Below are 16474 nucleotides of genomic sequence, written 5' to 3' on the forward strand. Positions count from 1 at the left end.
AATATTGACCATTATATTTCCTTCACACTAGTTTCACCTAGGCATGAACACATAAGTAGTTTTTCCTTCTCCATAATAGGAGGTACCTTTCAAGGACAATTTTGTGATAGTCACATTGTCTTGTGGTTGAATGCACTCAGAAAACACGACTATACAACAATATGTGAGTAAAATTATCCATTGATCAGAATTTCATAACAAGTTATTTTATGTGCATATTTCTTTTGAATCCTGTATCAGGGAAGTAGTTTGATGATTTCTAGGCTTAGTCAAGTGACAAGAAACCTATGTTTCTTTTCTAGGGAGAACAAAAAGCCAGATCATGGATAAGCACGAAGGCTTAAGAAGAGGATTGCCATATGTAAAGAATTCTAGCATATGTTTTCTGATCATGTAATTCTGAATCTGAAAAAATGTTAAGAAAGTTAATTGATCAAACAACATTCTATTCCTCCAGGAAACAGGAATTACCCAGTAACCTTTTCTTTCCTATAACAAGAAGCAAGCAATCTTGTGGGTACCTTCTGTAGGCAGGCTGGTAGGCATCTGTGATGTCACAGCTCTCCTGGTGGTAGTTAGGACCCTGAATTGCATGGTGGTCGTGTGTGAGGTCGTGGTAGTTTGAGACGTCTCCCCTGGCTCTGTGTTTTCACACATCTTCTCTTTTGACTAGTCGGAGACACAGAAGTAAAAATCAGCATGTTTTCGAGAGTTACATCAACTAAATTGTACTGGAAAGCAAAAACAAAAACAAAAAAAAACCCAAAAAATACTCAAGTTTATATTACGAGTAAACTGCTTTTATGCTAGAGTATTTATAGATTTTTGCTAATTTACAAAGTTTGTAAGATGAGAGAAAGAGAGAGAGAGAAAGAGAGAGGAAGGGAGGGAGGGAGGGATGGAGGGAGAGAGAGAGAGAGGGAGAGAAGAGAGAGAGAGAGAAAAAATATGAAATACTTTGGATATCTGGAATCATCTTTTAAGCTTTTGCATTATTATCTTTGTTTATTTGATATAGCTACAAAAGATGTAATGTCAAAAGACAAAAAAGGGGTTGGCAGAAAAGCATGATCCTACAGAAAAGGTTTGCTACCTACTCAGATGCATGAAAGAAAAGAACGGTCTATTTCCTCAAGTGGACAGTGCTGTATATTCAGCATAGGCTAATTGTTCCTGGCTTTTTTTATGACCTCAAAATTCATCTACTCCAGGTTATCAGATATTTGAAATTTTGTTTTCTCTCATGAAATATCCAAAACCATACAGATAAAACCCTCATTTAAACAGTCTAATTCTCTCTATCAGTACTATGCAGAAGGCATCAGGAAGAATCATATCTTCTTCTTTTTAAAATTTATATCCTATAAAAACGAGTCTCATAATTTTCATTGGTAAATTTCCATATTCTATAATTAGAAGTTGATGTTACAAGCAATGTATTTCTGCTTCAAAGAATCTAATGCTCTGATACTGGACAGCTTCTCTGAACATGGGCAGTCCTCATGACCTATTTAAGAAGTGTCTGTAAGTGATGGTCTTGTCTATAGTGGAGGATGAAGAATCTTTTCGCCAGCGAATGAAGAGTCTCTGGAAAGCTATTTTTTAATATTCAGACATACTGTGGGTTTATTCTTTCTCTGTTCAATGTTTGTTCTCAGCTACATTAATTATTATCTCTTACCACTCCCCAGCTATCATCCACAATTCCAGATCTTCAGTTGGAAATCTCTACAACTTCTCTCAAAACTCACTTATCATACTTCAATTTATTTGCATATTTTTCTGTTGCAGGAAATATGAAAAAGAGTACAGCAAGTTCCTGCGCTACACCCACCTACTCTCTGCCCCTGTTCTTCCTCCATCCAACCTGGAAGTCCTGCCTACTTGCCCAGTGATTCGTCCCTTTATTCATTTGGAGAAAGGTTCACAAGAAGTCACCTGAATAAGTGACTCATTTCAGACAGCCCCTCCTGGGAACGCAGAATTAACATCAAAATATAGGCATCACCAGGGCCACCCACAACATCTTTCCACTGAATTTCTCCACCAACTACACAATAATTGTTCCACTTTAATCCACCTCCTTTATAACCTTCATCTAACTTTTCAGTGCCTCCAAATACCTCATAATATCATTATATTTTAAGCCCCCTTTTTGGAAAGTACCCAATTCTGTACAAAGTAAAAGATCTTCCTTGATCTTGCCTACTCCAAAGGCAGGTTGGATAGAAAAGTCACCCCTGAGTGGAAACTTATAACTGAATCTGCTTTCTCATTTATAATATCAATGGTTCCTGAAAACAATTCTGTAATGGATACTCATATTTTTAAAGGTCATGGTACCAATTACTGCATTTTTCTTAATAACCACAATTCCATAGTGCTTTTCCATGTATTGCGCTTGGCTTGCCTTTCATTTCTTTGATGAAATATCCCATACAGGATATTCCTAAATCTCCCAAATGGTAACCTATGGCTAATTCACAGTAGTGGACACAGATATCCACTCTTATTTGGTTCCTGTGAAGACATCTGTGTTCACCCATCTAATTCCTTTCCTACAGCTCCTTTGCTTCCTTTTTCCTTCAAAAAGAAAAAAAAATGTGACTTTGACCTATGTTTCTGGACCCTACCTTTCATTCTGTGCCTTCTCTTGCACTTCCATTTTCTATAGCCAGGATTTCATTTTACATCTAGATGTTGAATGTTCACAAACATTCATCTCAAGCTAACATTCCTCTCCTCAAAGCACAAATCTATTGAATGGACATATGCATGTGGATGTTCCAGACACCTCGAAATAAAGAATTCTGGGATGGAATTTGCTGTCTATTGTTCTCAATGAGCAGTATTAGAAACCATTGTGTTTAGGGTAAAATCTTGGATTTGGCTTGCTTTTGCATTTACAAAAGAAATTACCTGTGTGTAGGTTGTAAATTTAAAAGCCTTATTATTAGGATTTTCAAGACATAAAAAAAAAATCTCTAAACATGCCTTTTCATTGCTTTTACATTCCCCTCCTCCCCAAATAAAGCCTATAGGCTCCAAAGACAATAGGAACAATATATATTAAGCAACATATTAAAAAACATATGTATATAAAGCAGAATTGTCCTGGAGGAACACATGTCAATACCAACATTGCTTACAGGGGAAAAAGCTTGTTATCAACAGTAGATGAAGCGATAAATACAAACATTTTTTCCTCCTTTTAAGGCAGAACCAGTGGTAACCTGAAACTCACAGTTCTATTGGCAAACTATCTTTGGCAGAAAACATTATCTAGTCAGGCACTGGGAACCCACAGATTAAGATGAAATTAATGCACCATTCTAATTACAGGAAATGAAAAGAAACACAAAGAAAAAGAGTCTGGCAGAGTTAGCTAAACCAATGAACAACTTGTGCATACAATCAAAACTGAAGTGAAATTCAGAAACTAGAGTGGCCATACAACACACACTAGAATGAACACTTTAGTGCTAACAACACAGATTAAGGTACTTAGAAAAAGAATAAATTTATAAAATATTGACAGCATGGATTAAAGGGATGGCTTAGTAGTTAAAAGTACTGGCAGCTCTTTCAGGGGACTTGGTCAATATTTATCATCCACATGGCGGCTCACAACCATCTTTAATTCCAATTATAGGGGATTCGATGGGTCCTTCTGGCTTGCACAGGCAATTCATGGTAGCCAATCAAGCTGGTAAAACACCCATACACTAACACACACACACACACACACACACACACACACACACACACACACACTCAAAAGTCATTTTACACAAAACACATAGCTATAAACCTAATGAGCTCCTGCTATCCACATTGTGAAATGTATTCCAAATGCACAAAGTACCAGTTCACTTGGTTCAGTGAGGTAGAATATCACATACAATGTGGTGGATTTATTAGTCGGAGGTATAAAAGTTACATGTTGTATTGGAAAAAATCACTCTGAGTGTAGGTTATGAAACAGACGCTAATATGCAGATGTCAGGGTAGCCTAGGCCAGAGCTGTGGGCCAATTAGGCTAAACCAGTAGCTAGTACTGTGGGGACCATTGTGATGGTGGTGCTAATGGTGGTAGAAGAATTAGTTGGTTTAATGGAAGTGAGAACTATGAAAATATTTTAGATTTCCTTTTGTTTTTTAAATATGTAACTTTTTAATAAGCCTGCCTTAATTTTGAAGTACAACATGAATATGAGTATACACCATTACTACTGTGAACTTTAAGCATCAGAACTATACATGACCAAGAATATGTTTGTCCCTGTTGTAGTATGCTGTGTGCCCCTTTTAAGAGCACAACTTCTAAGACTTGATTCATCACTGGAAAACACTGTTGGTTTCCCATGTATCTGGGTTCATTTCTTTGGCTGTGGTTTTTTCCTTTCTGAAGCTCTGCATCCTATACCTGAGAGAACACTGAACCCTCATCGTATGGAAGGAAAATGGACCGGAGCTGATGAACTTGTTTACATACCTGCAGGGAAAGGATTGCTTACCACAAGGCTAGTGATGTGAATAATTTAATTACAAACAACAGGAAACATGGTTTATTACAGAATGCATTAGATTCTGACCTTCTTTAATGCCATCACAGTCCGCAGAGCACAGGGAATTATCTATCAATGTACTCGGGAGACTTCTCCCTGCTTTGTGTAGTTAACAGGGAGAATACTCTGGAGCACGAAAACTAAAATGTCTGGATCACATTCTGGATCTTTACACAATTATGAATATTCATTTCAAGTATCTTTTGAGAAAACTGTGCTTACATGAGCCTGTTGGCTAGTTTATGTCAACTTGACACACAAACTAGAGTTATCTGAAAGGAGGGAACCTCAACTGGAAAAATGCCTCCATGAGATGCAGCTGTAAGGCATTTTTAAAATTGGGATTCTTTCTAGCTTCCAGCTATTATAAATAGGGCTGATATGAACATAGTGGAGCATGTGTCCTTATTACATGCTGGGGTATCCTCTGGGTATATGCCCAGGAGTGGTATAGCAGGGTCCTCTAATAGTATCATGCCCAGTTTTCTGAGGAAACGCCAGACTAATTTCCTGAATGGTTGTACCAGCTTTCAACCCATTGAAGCCTTGGAGCAGTGTTCCTCTTTCTCCACATCCTCTCCATCACCTGTTTTCTCCTGAGTTTTCTATCTTAGCCATTCTGACTGGTGTGAAGTGAAATCTCAGGGTTGTTTGGATTTGCATTTCTCTGATGACTAATGATGTTGAACATTTCTTTAGGTGGTTCTCAGCCATTCAATATTCCTCAGGTGAAACTTCTTTGTTTAGCTCTGTACCCCATTTTTTAATAGGGTTATTTGGCTTTTTGGAGTCTAACATCTTGAGTTCTTTGTATATATTGGATATTAGCCCTCTGTCAGATGTAGGGATGGTAAAAATCTTTCCCCAATTTGTTGGTTGCCACTTTGTCCTATTGACAGTGCCTTTTGCCTTACAGAAACTTAATGAATACAGAAAATATGGCATATTTACACTCTGGAAAACTACTCATCTATTAAAAACAATGAATTCGTGAAATTCTAGGCAAATGGGTGGAACTGGAAAATATCATCTTAAGTGAGGTAACCCAATCACAAAAGAACACACATGGTATGCACTCACTGATAAGTGGATATTAGTGCAGAAGCTCGGAATATCCAAGACATATCAATTTACATATCAAATGATGCCCAAGAAGAAGGAAGGAGAGGCCACTGGTCCTGGAAAGGCTCAATGCAGCAATGTACTGGAATACCAGGACAGGGAAACAGGAGGAGGTTGTTTGGGGAATAGGGGAGAGGAGAGGGCTTATGGGACTTTCAGGGAGGGGGGAACCAGAAAGGGGAAATCATTTGAAATGTAAATAAAGAATATATATAAAAAATTGGGATTGATGGGGAAGGATCCAGCCCATTGTGAGTGGTGCCATTCATAGGTTGGTGATTTGGGGCTCTGTAAGAAAGCATGCTGAGGAAGTCATGGTTGGGGGTGGGTAAGTAGCACCTCCCCATGGCTTTAGCATCAGCTCCTGCTTCCATGTTTCAGCCCTGTTGGAATTCCTGTCCTGAGTTCCTTCACTGATTAACAGAGAAGTATATGCCTAATAAGCCCTTTCTTCCCCCAGATGCTCTTTGGTCATTGTGTTTCACTGCAGTGATAGAAACACCGATTAAAACAAGGACAAATACAAGAATCTAAAAGCACAATCACGCACTTATCAATGTGCCTTTTTTTTTCCTTTTTGGAACTTGCCAGGAGCCAAACCTTACTTTATGTTTAGAGTTTATTTTATTTATTTATTTTTTAGTTTATTTTCTATATTCTTTGTTTACATTCTAAAAGCCTTCCCCTTTCCCAGTACCCCCCCCCCCCATATGTTCCATAAGTCCTCTTCTCTCCATCCATTCTCTTGTCTTTCCCCCTCCCTTTTCTCTGTCCTGGTATTCTCCTACAATGCCAGATCAAGCCTTTTCAGGATTAGGGCCCTCTTCTTCCTTCTTCATGGGAATCATTTGATATGTTAATTGTATCTTCAGTATTCAGAGCTTCAGGGCTAATTAATATCAACTTATCAATGATTGCATTCCATGTGTATTCTTTTGTGATTGCGTTACCTTGCTTAGGATGATATTTTCCAGTTCCATCCATTTGCCTAAAAAATTCATGAATTCATTGTTTTTAATTGCTGAATAGTACTCCATTGTGTATATATACCACATTTTCTGTATCCATTCCTCTATTGAGGGATATCTGGGTTCTTTGTAGCTTCTGGCTATTATAAATAAGGCTGCTACAAACAGAGTGGAGCATGTGTCCTTATTGAATGCTGGGGAATCCTCTGGGTATATGCCCAGGAGAGGTATAGCAGGGTCCTCCGGAAGTGTCATGCCCAGTTTTCTTAGGAACCGCCAGACTGATTTCCAGAGTGGTTGTACCATATTACAATCCTACCAGCAGTGAAGGAGTGTTCCTTCCATCCTCACCAACACCTGCTGTCTCCTGAGTTTTTAACCTTAGCCATTCTGATTGGTGTGAGGTGAAATCTCAGGGTTGTTTTGATCTGCATTTCCCTAATGGCTAGTGATGTTGAGCATTTCTTAAGGTGCTTCTTGGCCATGCGAATTTCTTCAGGCGAAAATTCTTTGTTTAGGTATGTACCCCAGTTTTTAATAGGGTTATTTGGTTCCGTGGGGTCTAACTTCTTGAGTTCTTTGTATATATTGGATATTAGCCCTCTATCAGATGTAGGGTTGGTGAAGATCTTTTCACAATTTGTTGGTTGCCATTTTGTCCTTTTGACAGTGTCCTTTGCCTTACAGAAACTTTGTAATTTTATGAGATCCCATTTGTCAATTCTTGATCTTAGAGCATAAGCTATTGGTGTTCTGTTCAGGAACTTTTCCCCTGTGCCTATGTCCTCAAGGGTTTTCCCCAGTTTCTTTTCTATTAGTTTCAGTGTGTCTGAATTTATGTGGAGGTCCTTGATCCTCTTGGAGTTGAGCTTAGTACAAGAAGATAAGAATGAATCAATTCACATTCTCCTGCATGTTGACCTCCAATTGAGCCAGCACCATTTGTTGAAAAGGCTATCTTTTTTCCACTGGATGTTTTCAACTCCTTTGTCAAAGATCATGTGACCATAGGTGTGCGGATTCATTTCTGGGTCTTCAATTCTATTCCATTGGTCCACTTGCCTGTCCCTGTGCCAATACCATGCAGTTTTTAACACTATTGCTCTGTAGTATTGCTTGAGGTCTGGGATACTAATACCCCCAGAAGTTCTTTTACTGCTGAGAATAGTTTTAGCTATCCTGGATTTTTTGTTATTCCAGATAAATTTGAGAATTGCTTTTTCCAGCTCCGTGAAGAACTGAGTTGGGATTTTCATGGGGATAGCATTGAATCTGTATATTGCTTTTGGCAAGATGGCCATTTTAACTATATTAATCCTGCCAATCCACGAGCATGGCAGATTTTTCCATTTTCTGACGTCTTCTTCCATTTCCTTCTTCAGAGACTTCTTCAGAGACTTCAGAGAAGTTCTTGTCATACAGATCGTTCACTTGTTTGGTCAGAATCACAACAAGTTACTTTATATTGTTTTTGGCTATTGTGAAGGGTGTCATTTCCCTAACTTCTTTCTCAGCCTGCTTATCCTTTGAGTATAAGAAGGCAACTGATTTGCTTGAGTTGATTTTATAACCTGCCACTTTGCTGAAGTTGTTTATCAGCTGTAGGAGTTCTCTGGTGGAGTTTTAGAGTTTATTTTAAAGATAGGCTTAGGTTTTGACTTCTCCTCAGCTACAGACCTTGGAGAGATCGGGTAGTCAATGGTCACTGTGCCCTCCCAGAAGAAGGAAACATCTTACAGCTGCCAGAGATTCACCTTGGCTACGTGAAGAATCCCACTTGCCTTATTTCTTCCCTGCCTGTATAAGTTCCCTGAGAAAATACAGGTTTTGGTGGCCTTAAACAAAGTTGGTCTTGGCCTCCTTCTTTGTGTCTCCTGTCTCTGTTTCTCTGCCCTTCTCTGAAACAGGGGTTTCAGATAATTGAGATAGGTGATTCCTACAAAATAGTCTAATTACCTGAGTCAATGTCAAAAATCAGATTACATCTTCTGTATTAATACTGAACTAAAGTTTAACAACATTGGCTAGTTGGTTGGATTTTTGACAGTTTCACTCTGCAACTCAGGCTAGTTTCAAATTCATAATCCTCACGTATGCTAGGGTTACACATCCCTGTTTACTTTTAAGAATGTTCCTTTTTTATTTATTTACCTTAAATTTTATTTACTAATACTGGAATTTGACTGAAGGTCTCACATGCAAGGCAACTGCTATATCTCTGAGGTCCATTCTTAGCCCTAGAATGTTCTTTAAGAGGTATTTCTCAAGATTTTTATGAGTCATCTAATCTCAAATGTATTTTCACAAACCTATTACTAACTAAAGATATTCCTAGCTGTTAGTGTGGTATCACTGTGACTTGACTAGACTCACTGGATGAGAAAATTTGTGTCAGTGTTAATTGCCATTAAAATGTATGCTCAAAAACTTAAGAATGGAGGTTTCTAGAGAGGTGGCTTGGTGCGGGAGGGGGTACGGTTAGGGGACATACCACTCTTGAAGAAAGCTGGAGATTGGATCCCCACACCCATACCAAGTATCTCACTATTCTCTATAACTCCATTTCCTAAGAGACAGGCCTGTTGCCCTCTTCCGGTCACTGTTGGCATAGCATACATTCATGTGGTGCTCATACATTCATACAACTACTTAAATCTAAGAGGGGAAAGGAACAATTAGTAAACATTGTAAAATTCAGGTGATACTGAAATAATGGGCAATAAGTGTCAGGAAAACTGTAAATAGGTTATAGTTGCTTTTTCGTGTAAAATTGATAATCGGATTTCCATATCTTATACCACTTCTCAGTAGGTTATACCAGTTCACTGCAATCGATCTTTCCCTCCTACCATTATGTTGCTATTTAAGATTAAAAAAAGAACAATGAGCACTTTAATGACAAAAAGAGCAAATAATTAGGAAATCTGTCTTTTGCACATACAAGTTCAGATCCCAGATCTCCAGTTCCCTAGCCAGGTGTATAATGCTGTGAGCTCTCCTGCACACTCCAGCCCCACATCCCCTCATCCCTACTTCCTCCCTTCAGAGAATGGGAAAGAATAAACTAAAGTAATACATGCATGCAATTTATTCTAATGTGTAACACCTATTCAATTTAAGTCTCTTAATTTTTTAAATAACTAAATTAGCTACCATTGTAATTAGATTATAATGTCATACATTATGTCAAATTGGTCCCAGTGATTTACAAAAGAGCACACCTGTACCTCTTCTGGGCATCCACTATCCACCCAGTCCTGCCGATGGCGATCAAATCCACTGGAACATCTTCAAAGAAGACCCCATTGTAGTCAAAGAGAGGATGCACACCATGTAAAGGGAGGAACAGAAAGGAAAAGACTGGTAAACAGACAATTCTCAGATCTTTCAGTAGTATAGAACTACATTGACTTTCTTCTGATGAACTGAGTACTGGAGACAGTGACCCAGCTATAGGGTGACATCACTCATTCATGCTTCCACAGTCAGCATCCTATATAGCAATGCATCACTCCATTGAGGCTAAACACACTGCAGAACGCTGACATAATCCCATAACAAATAAACAAATCACTGTTATATGTTGGTTTTCTTTCCCTAATTTTCCTACTCAACCACTAAAATAAAAGCATACAAATTATTTGTAGTCACCATTTTATAAAGATTTCCTGTTCTCTCATTTATATATCCCCATCTTATAAATTCTTGATTGTATAGTAAACTCGGGAATTTCAAAATCTCTTCAAACAACTTCCAGGGGATAATCTTCAAACCAGTGGTCCTCAACCTTCCTAATGCTGTGACCCTTTAATACAGTTCTGTATGTTGTGGTGATCCCCGCAACCAAACATTATTTTTTGTTGCTACTTCATAACTGCAAGTTTGACTCTGTTATGAATCATAATGTAAATATACGATATTCAGGACATCTGTGAAAGGGTCATTGGTCCCCAAAAGCAGCCACAACCCCACAGGTCAAGAACCACTGCTTTAAACCCTGGAATAACCTGTTTGAAAGAAGTGTGACCTTAACTCTTGGGCTGTACAGGATAGACTATACTGACAACATGACTTATTTTAGATATCAGAGTTTATTCCAGGATAGATTCCTGGTCCATTGTGAATAAGTTGACTTCTGAAGAACTTGGACCTGAGTTACAAAGGTTATTGTCAGGCATATTCCATTCCTGTAAGACTGATCCTCAGTGAGAACCCTAGACCTCAAAGCACTAGGAGCTCCTTGGTTGACAACACCTTGTTGCCAAAAAAGGACAGCTGGAAGCTAGAGCCTAGTCTCACAGATCTACTGGGCTATGTCCTATGAATCTCATCCCAGTCTCTCTTTTAATTAATTTTCCACCCTACAATAAATGGCAACTTCGAGCATAACAGCTTTTCTGAGCCATGCAAGTCCCTCCAGTGAGCTTGAGTGGGCTTTGGGGAAATTTTCAGTTATATATGATTAGATCATGCCAAAAAGATCTGACTTGGCAAGTACTGGGTCAGTAAGATCTTGGTCATAGTCTTTCTTTTAACTGGAATACCTTTTCTGTCTATTTTATCTATCCTTTACATCACATTTATCTTCATGGTCTGGCAGTTTCAACCTAGAGCATGCCCTGACAGTTTTCTAAGTGCCGTGATGAATTTTATATTTTTTGCATGTATGTGTATGTGGAATATATATGTGGTATACACCCATATGTGCTTGTGGGAGCCTGGGAACGCAGGGGCCAGAGGAGGATATCAAACGGCCACTTCTATCACTCTGTGTCTTATTCCCTTCAAAAAAAGTTTAGCACTGAACCTGTAACTAGTCTGGTGGCCATTAAACCTCAGTAAACTCTATCTCCAACTAGGGTTACAGGTGCATATGGAGTACACCTAGCATTTGTTAAGATTTGGGGGGATTTGAACACAGACCCTTAAGGTTGTGCAGCAAGTGTTCTTACCCACTAAGTCATCTACACAGTCCCATTTATTCATATAGTTAATCAAATAGTTAATTTTGATTGAGTTTGTTTTAAATTTAAGTCAGAATGTTGTATAGCTAATACATCTGACTTATACTATCTGTTTTGTATAGAAATTCAAATTAGTTTTGACAGTCAATTGGTATTAGTAATGTTTATACTTCCCCTTAATTTTAATAATTGAATATATATTTATAGTTATGAATGTGGTGGTATATTTTAATCTAATAGGAATTTATTTACTTAACAAAATGAATATATCATCCCATTCTTATTTAATATTTCTCACAGTTCTTATGGTTTTAATTTGCAACTTTCTTTTGCTCCTCATGTGTTTTGCAATGAGTTCACTTGATGGCTTTATTTTTTTCTAAGAATCCTCACCAGAGACAAAGCACTGCCTGAAAGAGCATACCATAATTCAAATGGAATGTGAAAACAACATTCTTGTCAACAAGACAGACTATATTTATCATTCCCCCCAGACTGACCCATTGAGAGACTGATCCATTAAATTCTGGCTGTGTTATCCCAACCACGTGCATTGAAAAAGCTCCAGGGTGGTGTAGCATCCATGTGAGTCTAGGCATGCTGATACTGGAAACCTGTAGGTGGTTGCAGCTGTCTTTCTTGCTCAATGACACCATGGTATGTGGTGCCAGTGAGATTTCTGGGCTGGTGAGGTGAAGGCTGTCTCTTCCTTTCATCTCTCAAATTTATTTAAATATTAAAGAATGTGTTGATACATTTTGTAGGTGTGAATATACCAACATTTTACGCAAAAATGATTACTTTGATTGAGTAACTGATCAAAGTAAAAGAAATCAATTGAGTCAATTGATCGATAGTAATCACACAGAATCGATAATTTTAAAATATAGCTTGTTTCATGTCCTCTAGCTTAAAAGTATTACTGAGATATACTGATTTTATAGTGTATCAGTACCAACTGTGCCACTAGATAGTATCTTAGGAAAGTTAATCTCGACATTTGTTAAAATTACCACGGAAAATTCAGAACACACACTTTCTTTGATTTATTAAACAATCCTGGAGTTATATTGTGTGAAATTAAGTTCTATGTGAAGTCAATTAAGGAACTCGCTTGTTTATTTATTCACAATTCATTTCCTAGTAATTTTTCTGTGGTTTATGGAGGACGGGAGGACAGAGAATGACAAAGCAAGGAAGATTTTTTTTGAAAATGGGCACAACTAGGGCCAGGAGATGGCTCAGTGGACTAAGGGCTTTCCAATCAAGCATGAGGACCTGTGTCAAGATACCTGACTCTAATGGAAAACAGTGTTAGATTGGGAGAGACTGGGTTATACTGGCCTATGGACAGCTGGAGAAAACAATGAAAATAAAGGGCATGAGCTAGAGTTTGTCTTATGAATATTTTTGTTTCCTTCTTTAAAAATGTTCTATTGTATTATGAAAAATTGGAATTCATTTTTTTGATTGTTGGTTTGCTATGTGATCATTGAAAAGCTGTAAATCAGATGCTGAAAACAATCTCTACGGCCTAGTGACTACCTAGTCCAGTTGAATCTATTATGTCAGGTTTCAAAAGTAAAAGAATGATTAAAGAAGACATTAAACACCAACCTCTTAGCCAGTACATTCATGTATGCAAAAATGCACACATGTACTTGCACATTCATAATATATATGCAGACACAGACATAAACCTACATGGAAAATAAGTATAAATGAGGTTTTCTTTTTTGGTATAATTTTAATTCACTAGTCTAAATAAATAATTTAAAATATCTCTTGGGTATAAGGGCATGTGGGATACATACATTTATATTATTTCTAAACACCATGAAAATTAAAAACAAATCAATTTGGGGAATACTTTCCCATTTCTCCTGAGATGCTTCTAACTCCTCCTCAGTACACTCACTCAAAGTGACCCTGGCATGACTTATCTTTATTTGATAGTCTTTGACCAGTGTTAATCTGCTATGCCAGCTAATGGAATGAATTGAGAAGGATTCTCTGGCAGCTGGAGCTCAGTACTGTTCCTTGTGACCGAGTTTCTTCCTTCATGACTCTTAACACACTGGCCTTAAGAAACCACTGCTTTCCTGGAGGTTACAACCCATCCTTGTGCGAGCTCATCATGGCCATCAGAAGCAAGGTGCTTGCTTTTGGTGGGTGTTGCTGGTTTTCATCACAACTCAATTAATAACCCAATTAATAAATCTGAAATAAAGCCTTCTCTCTACTCAGAAAGACATCTGTCACCCATGAGCACCATCAGCCAATCCTCCTCCTTGCCTTGATATCATGTGCAAGAATTTATGTTATAACTGGGTGTGTTTGAGTTTAGTCTATAAGGCATTTGAGAAAACATGACTAAAATAGGGTACTTAAATTACAACTTTGTTCTTAGGCATGATTTCATCTCTCTCTCTCTCTCTCTCTCTCTCTCTCTCTCTCTTAAGAAAAAAACAGATTTATTTTATGCGTATGTGTGTGTGTGTGTGGGGGGGGTTGTAAGTGTCCATGGAGGTCAGAGGTGTCAAATCTCCCTAGAGCTAGAGCTGGAGCTGGAGTTGAAAGGAATTCTGAGCTTCCTGACTTTGATGCTGGCAACAGAACTTTGGTCCTGTCCAAGAGCAGCAAGGACTCCTGACCACTGAGTCATTTCTCCATACAAAAATTTCTCTTGGAGAGAAACATGAAGCAATCCCACTAAAATCAGGGACTAAACAAGGCTGTCCTCTCTCTCCATATCTTTTCAATATAGTACTTGAAGTTCTAGCTAGAGCAATTAGACAACATAAGGGGGTCAAGGGGATACAAATGGGAAAGGAAGAAGTCAAATTACCACTATTTGCAGATGACATGATAGTCTACTTAAATGATCCAAAAACCTCCACCAGAGAACTCCTACAGCTGATAAACAACTTCAGCAAAGTGGCTGGTTATAAAATCAACTCAAGCAAATCAGTTGCCTTTCTATACTCAACGGATAAGCAGGCTGAGAAAGAAATTAGGGAAATGACACCCTTCACAATAGCCACAAACAATATAAAGTATCTTGGTGTGACTCTAACCAAACCAGTGAAAGATCTATATGACAAGAACTTCAGGTCTCTGAAGAAGGAAATCGAAGAAGACCTCAGAAAATGGAAAAATCTGCCATGCTCGTGGATTGGCAGGATTAATATAGTTAAAATGGCCATCTTGCCAAAAGCAATCTATAGATTCAATGCAATCCCCATCAAAATCCCAACTCAGTTCCTCACAGAGTTAGAAAAAGCAATTCTCAAATTCATCTGGAATAACAAAAAACCCAGGATAGCTAAAACTATTCTCAACAACAAAAGAAATTCTGGGGGAATCAGTATCCCTGACTTCAAGCAATACTACAGAACAATAGTGTTAAAAACTGCATGGTATTGGCACAGTGACAGACAAGTGGACCAATGGAATAGAATTGAAGATCCAGAAATGAATCCACACTCCTATGGTCACTTGATCTTCGACAAAGGAGATGTAAACATCCAGTGGAAAAAAAGATAGCCTTTTCAACAAATGGTTCTGGTTCAATTGGAGGTCAGCATGCATAAGAATGTGAATTGATTCATTCTTATCTCCATGTACTAAACTTCACTCCAAGTGGATCAAGGACCTACATGTAAAACCAGACACACTGAAACTAATAGAAAAGAAACTGGGGAAGACCCTTGAGGACATGGGAACAGGGGAAAAGTTCCTGAACAGATCACCAATAGTTTATGCTCTAAGATCAAGAATTGACAAATAACCAGGGAACCAAATAACCCTATTAAAAAATGGGTTACAGATCTAAACAAAGAATTTTCACCTGCAGAAATTTGGATAGCTGAGAGGCACCTTAAGAAGTGCTCAACATCATTAGTCATTAGGGAAATGCAAATCAAAACAACCCTGAGATTTCACCTTACACCAGTCAGAATGGCTAAGGTCAAAAACTCAGGAGACAGCAGGTGTTGGGAGGATGTGGAGAAAGAGGAACACTCCTCCACTGCTATAAGATGGTACCACTTTGGAAATCATTCTGGCGGTTCCTCAGAAAACTGGACATGACACTTCAGGAGGACCCTGCTATACCTCTCCTGGGCATATACCCAAAGGATTCCCCGGCATGCAATAAAGACACATGCTCCATTATGTTCATAGCAGCCTTATTTATAATTGCCAGAAGCTGGAAAGAACCCAGGTGCCCCTCAAAGGAGGAATGGATACAGAAAATGTGGTATATTTACACAATGGAATACTACTCAGCAATCAGAAACAATGAATTCACAAAATTTTTAGGCAAATGGTTTGATCTGGAAAATATCATCTTAAGTGAGGTAACCCAATCACAAAAGAGTACACATGGAATGCAATCTCTGATAAGTGGATATTAATTAGCCTAGAATCCCTGAATACCCAAGGCACAAATCGCATAACAAATGACTCCCATGAAGAAATATGGAGAGGGTACTGATCCTGGAAAGGATTGATCTAGCATTGGAGGGGAATATAAGGACAGAGAAAAAGGAGGGAGGTGATTGGAGAATGGATGGAGAGAAGAAGGTTTATGGGACATATGGGGGGGGGGAAATCATTTGTAATGTAAACAAAGAATATAGAAAATAAAAATATTTTAAAAAAAGAAAATGGTAAAAAACTGATTCTATTGAATTTGAGAACTGAAATATGTTTTTCTTCACTTGCCAGTTTTTCTGCATGCCCACTTCTAAGGTATTACTTAGGTACTAAAAGCAATTAAGATATTCCAAATGTTTGTCATAAAACAGGTATTCATATGTACCTGTGTCTGCTCACATATATACACATA

General features: G+C 38.2%; 1 protein-coding gene across 2 annotated transcripts in view; it reads right to left on the reverse strand.

Moving 5' to 3' along the window:
- The window catches only part of Plxdc2 (plexin domain containing 2), a 411297-nt gene that overhangs the window by 55208 nt on the left and 339615 nt on the right, over positions 1-16474 (reverse strand). The window contains exons 10-11 of one of the 2 annotated variants that reach the window (XM_052156655.1): positions 9886-9946; positions 522-669 (exon numbers count right to left, since the gene is read on the reverse strand). In XM_052156655.1, the coding sequence (XP_052012615.1) occupies positions 522-669; positions 9886-9946 (209 nt within the window). Of the gene's footprint in view, positions 1-521; positions 670-9879; positions 9947-16474 lie in introns of both variants that reach the window. The other variant, XM_052156654.1, reaches the window with a different exon arrangement.

Source organism: Apodemus sylvaticus, chromosome 14, assembly GCF_947179515.1.
Source record: "Apodemus sylvaticus chromosome 14, mApoSyl1.1, whole genome shotgun sequence".
In the NCBI taxonomy this organism is placed as follows: Eukaryota; Metazoa; Chordata; class Mammalia; order Rodentia; family Muridae; genus Apodemus; species Apodemus sylvaticus.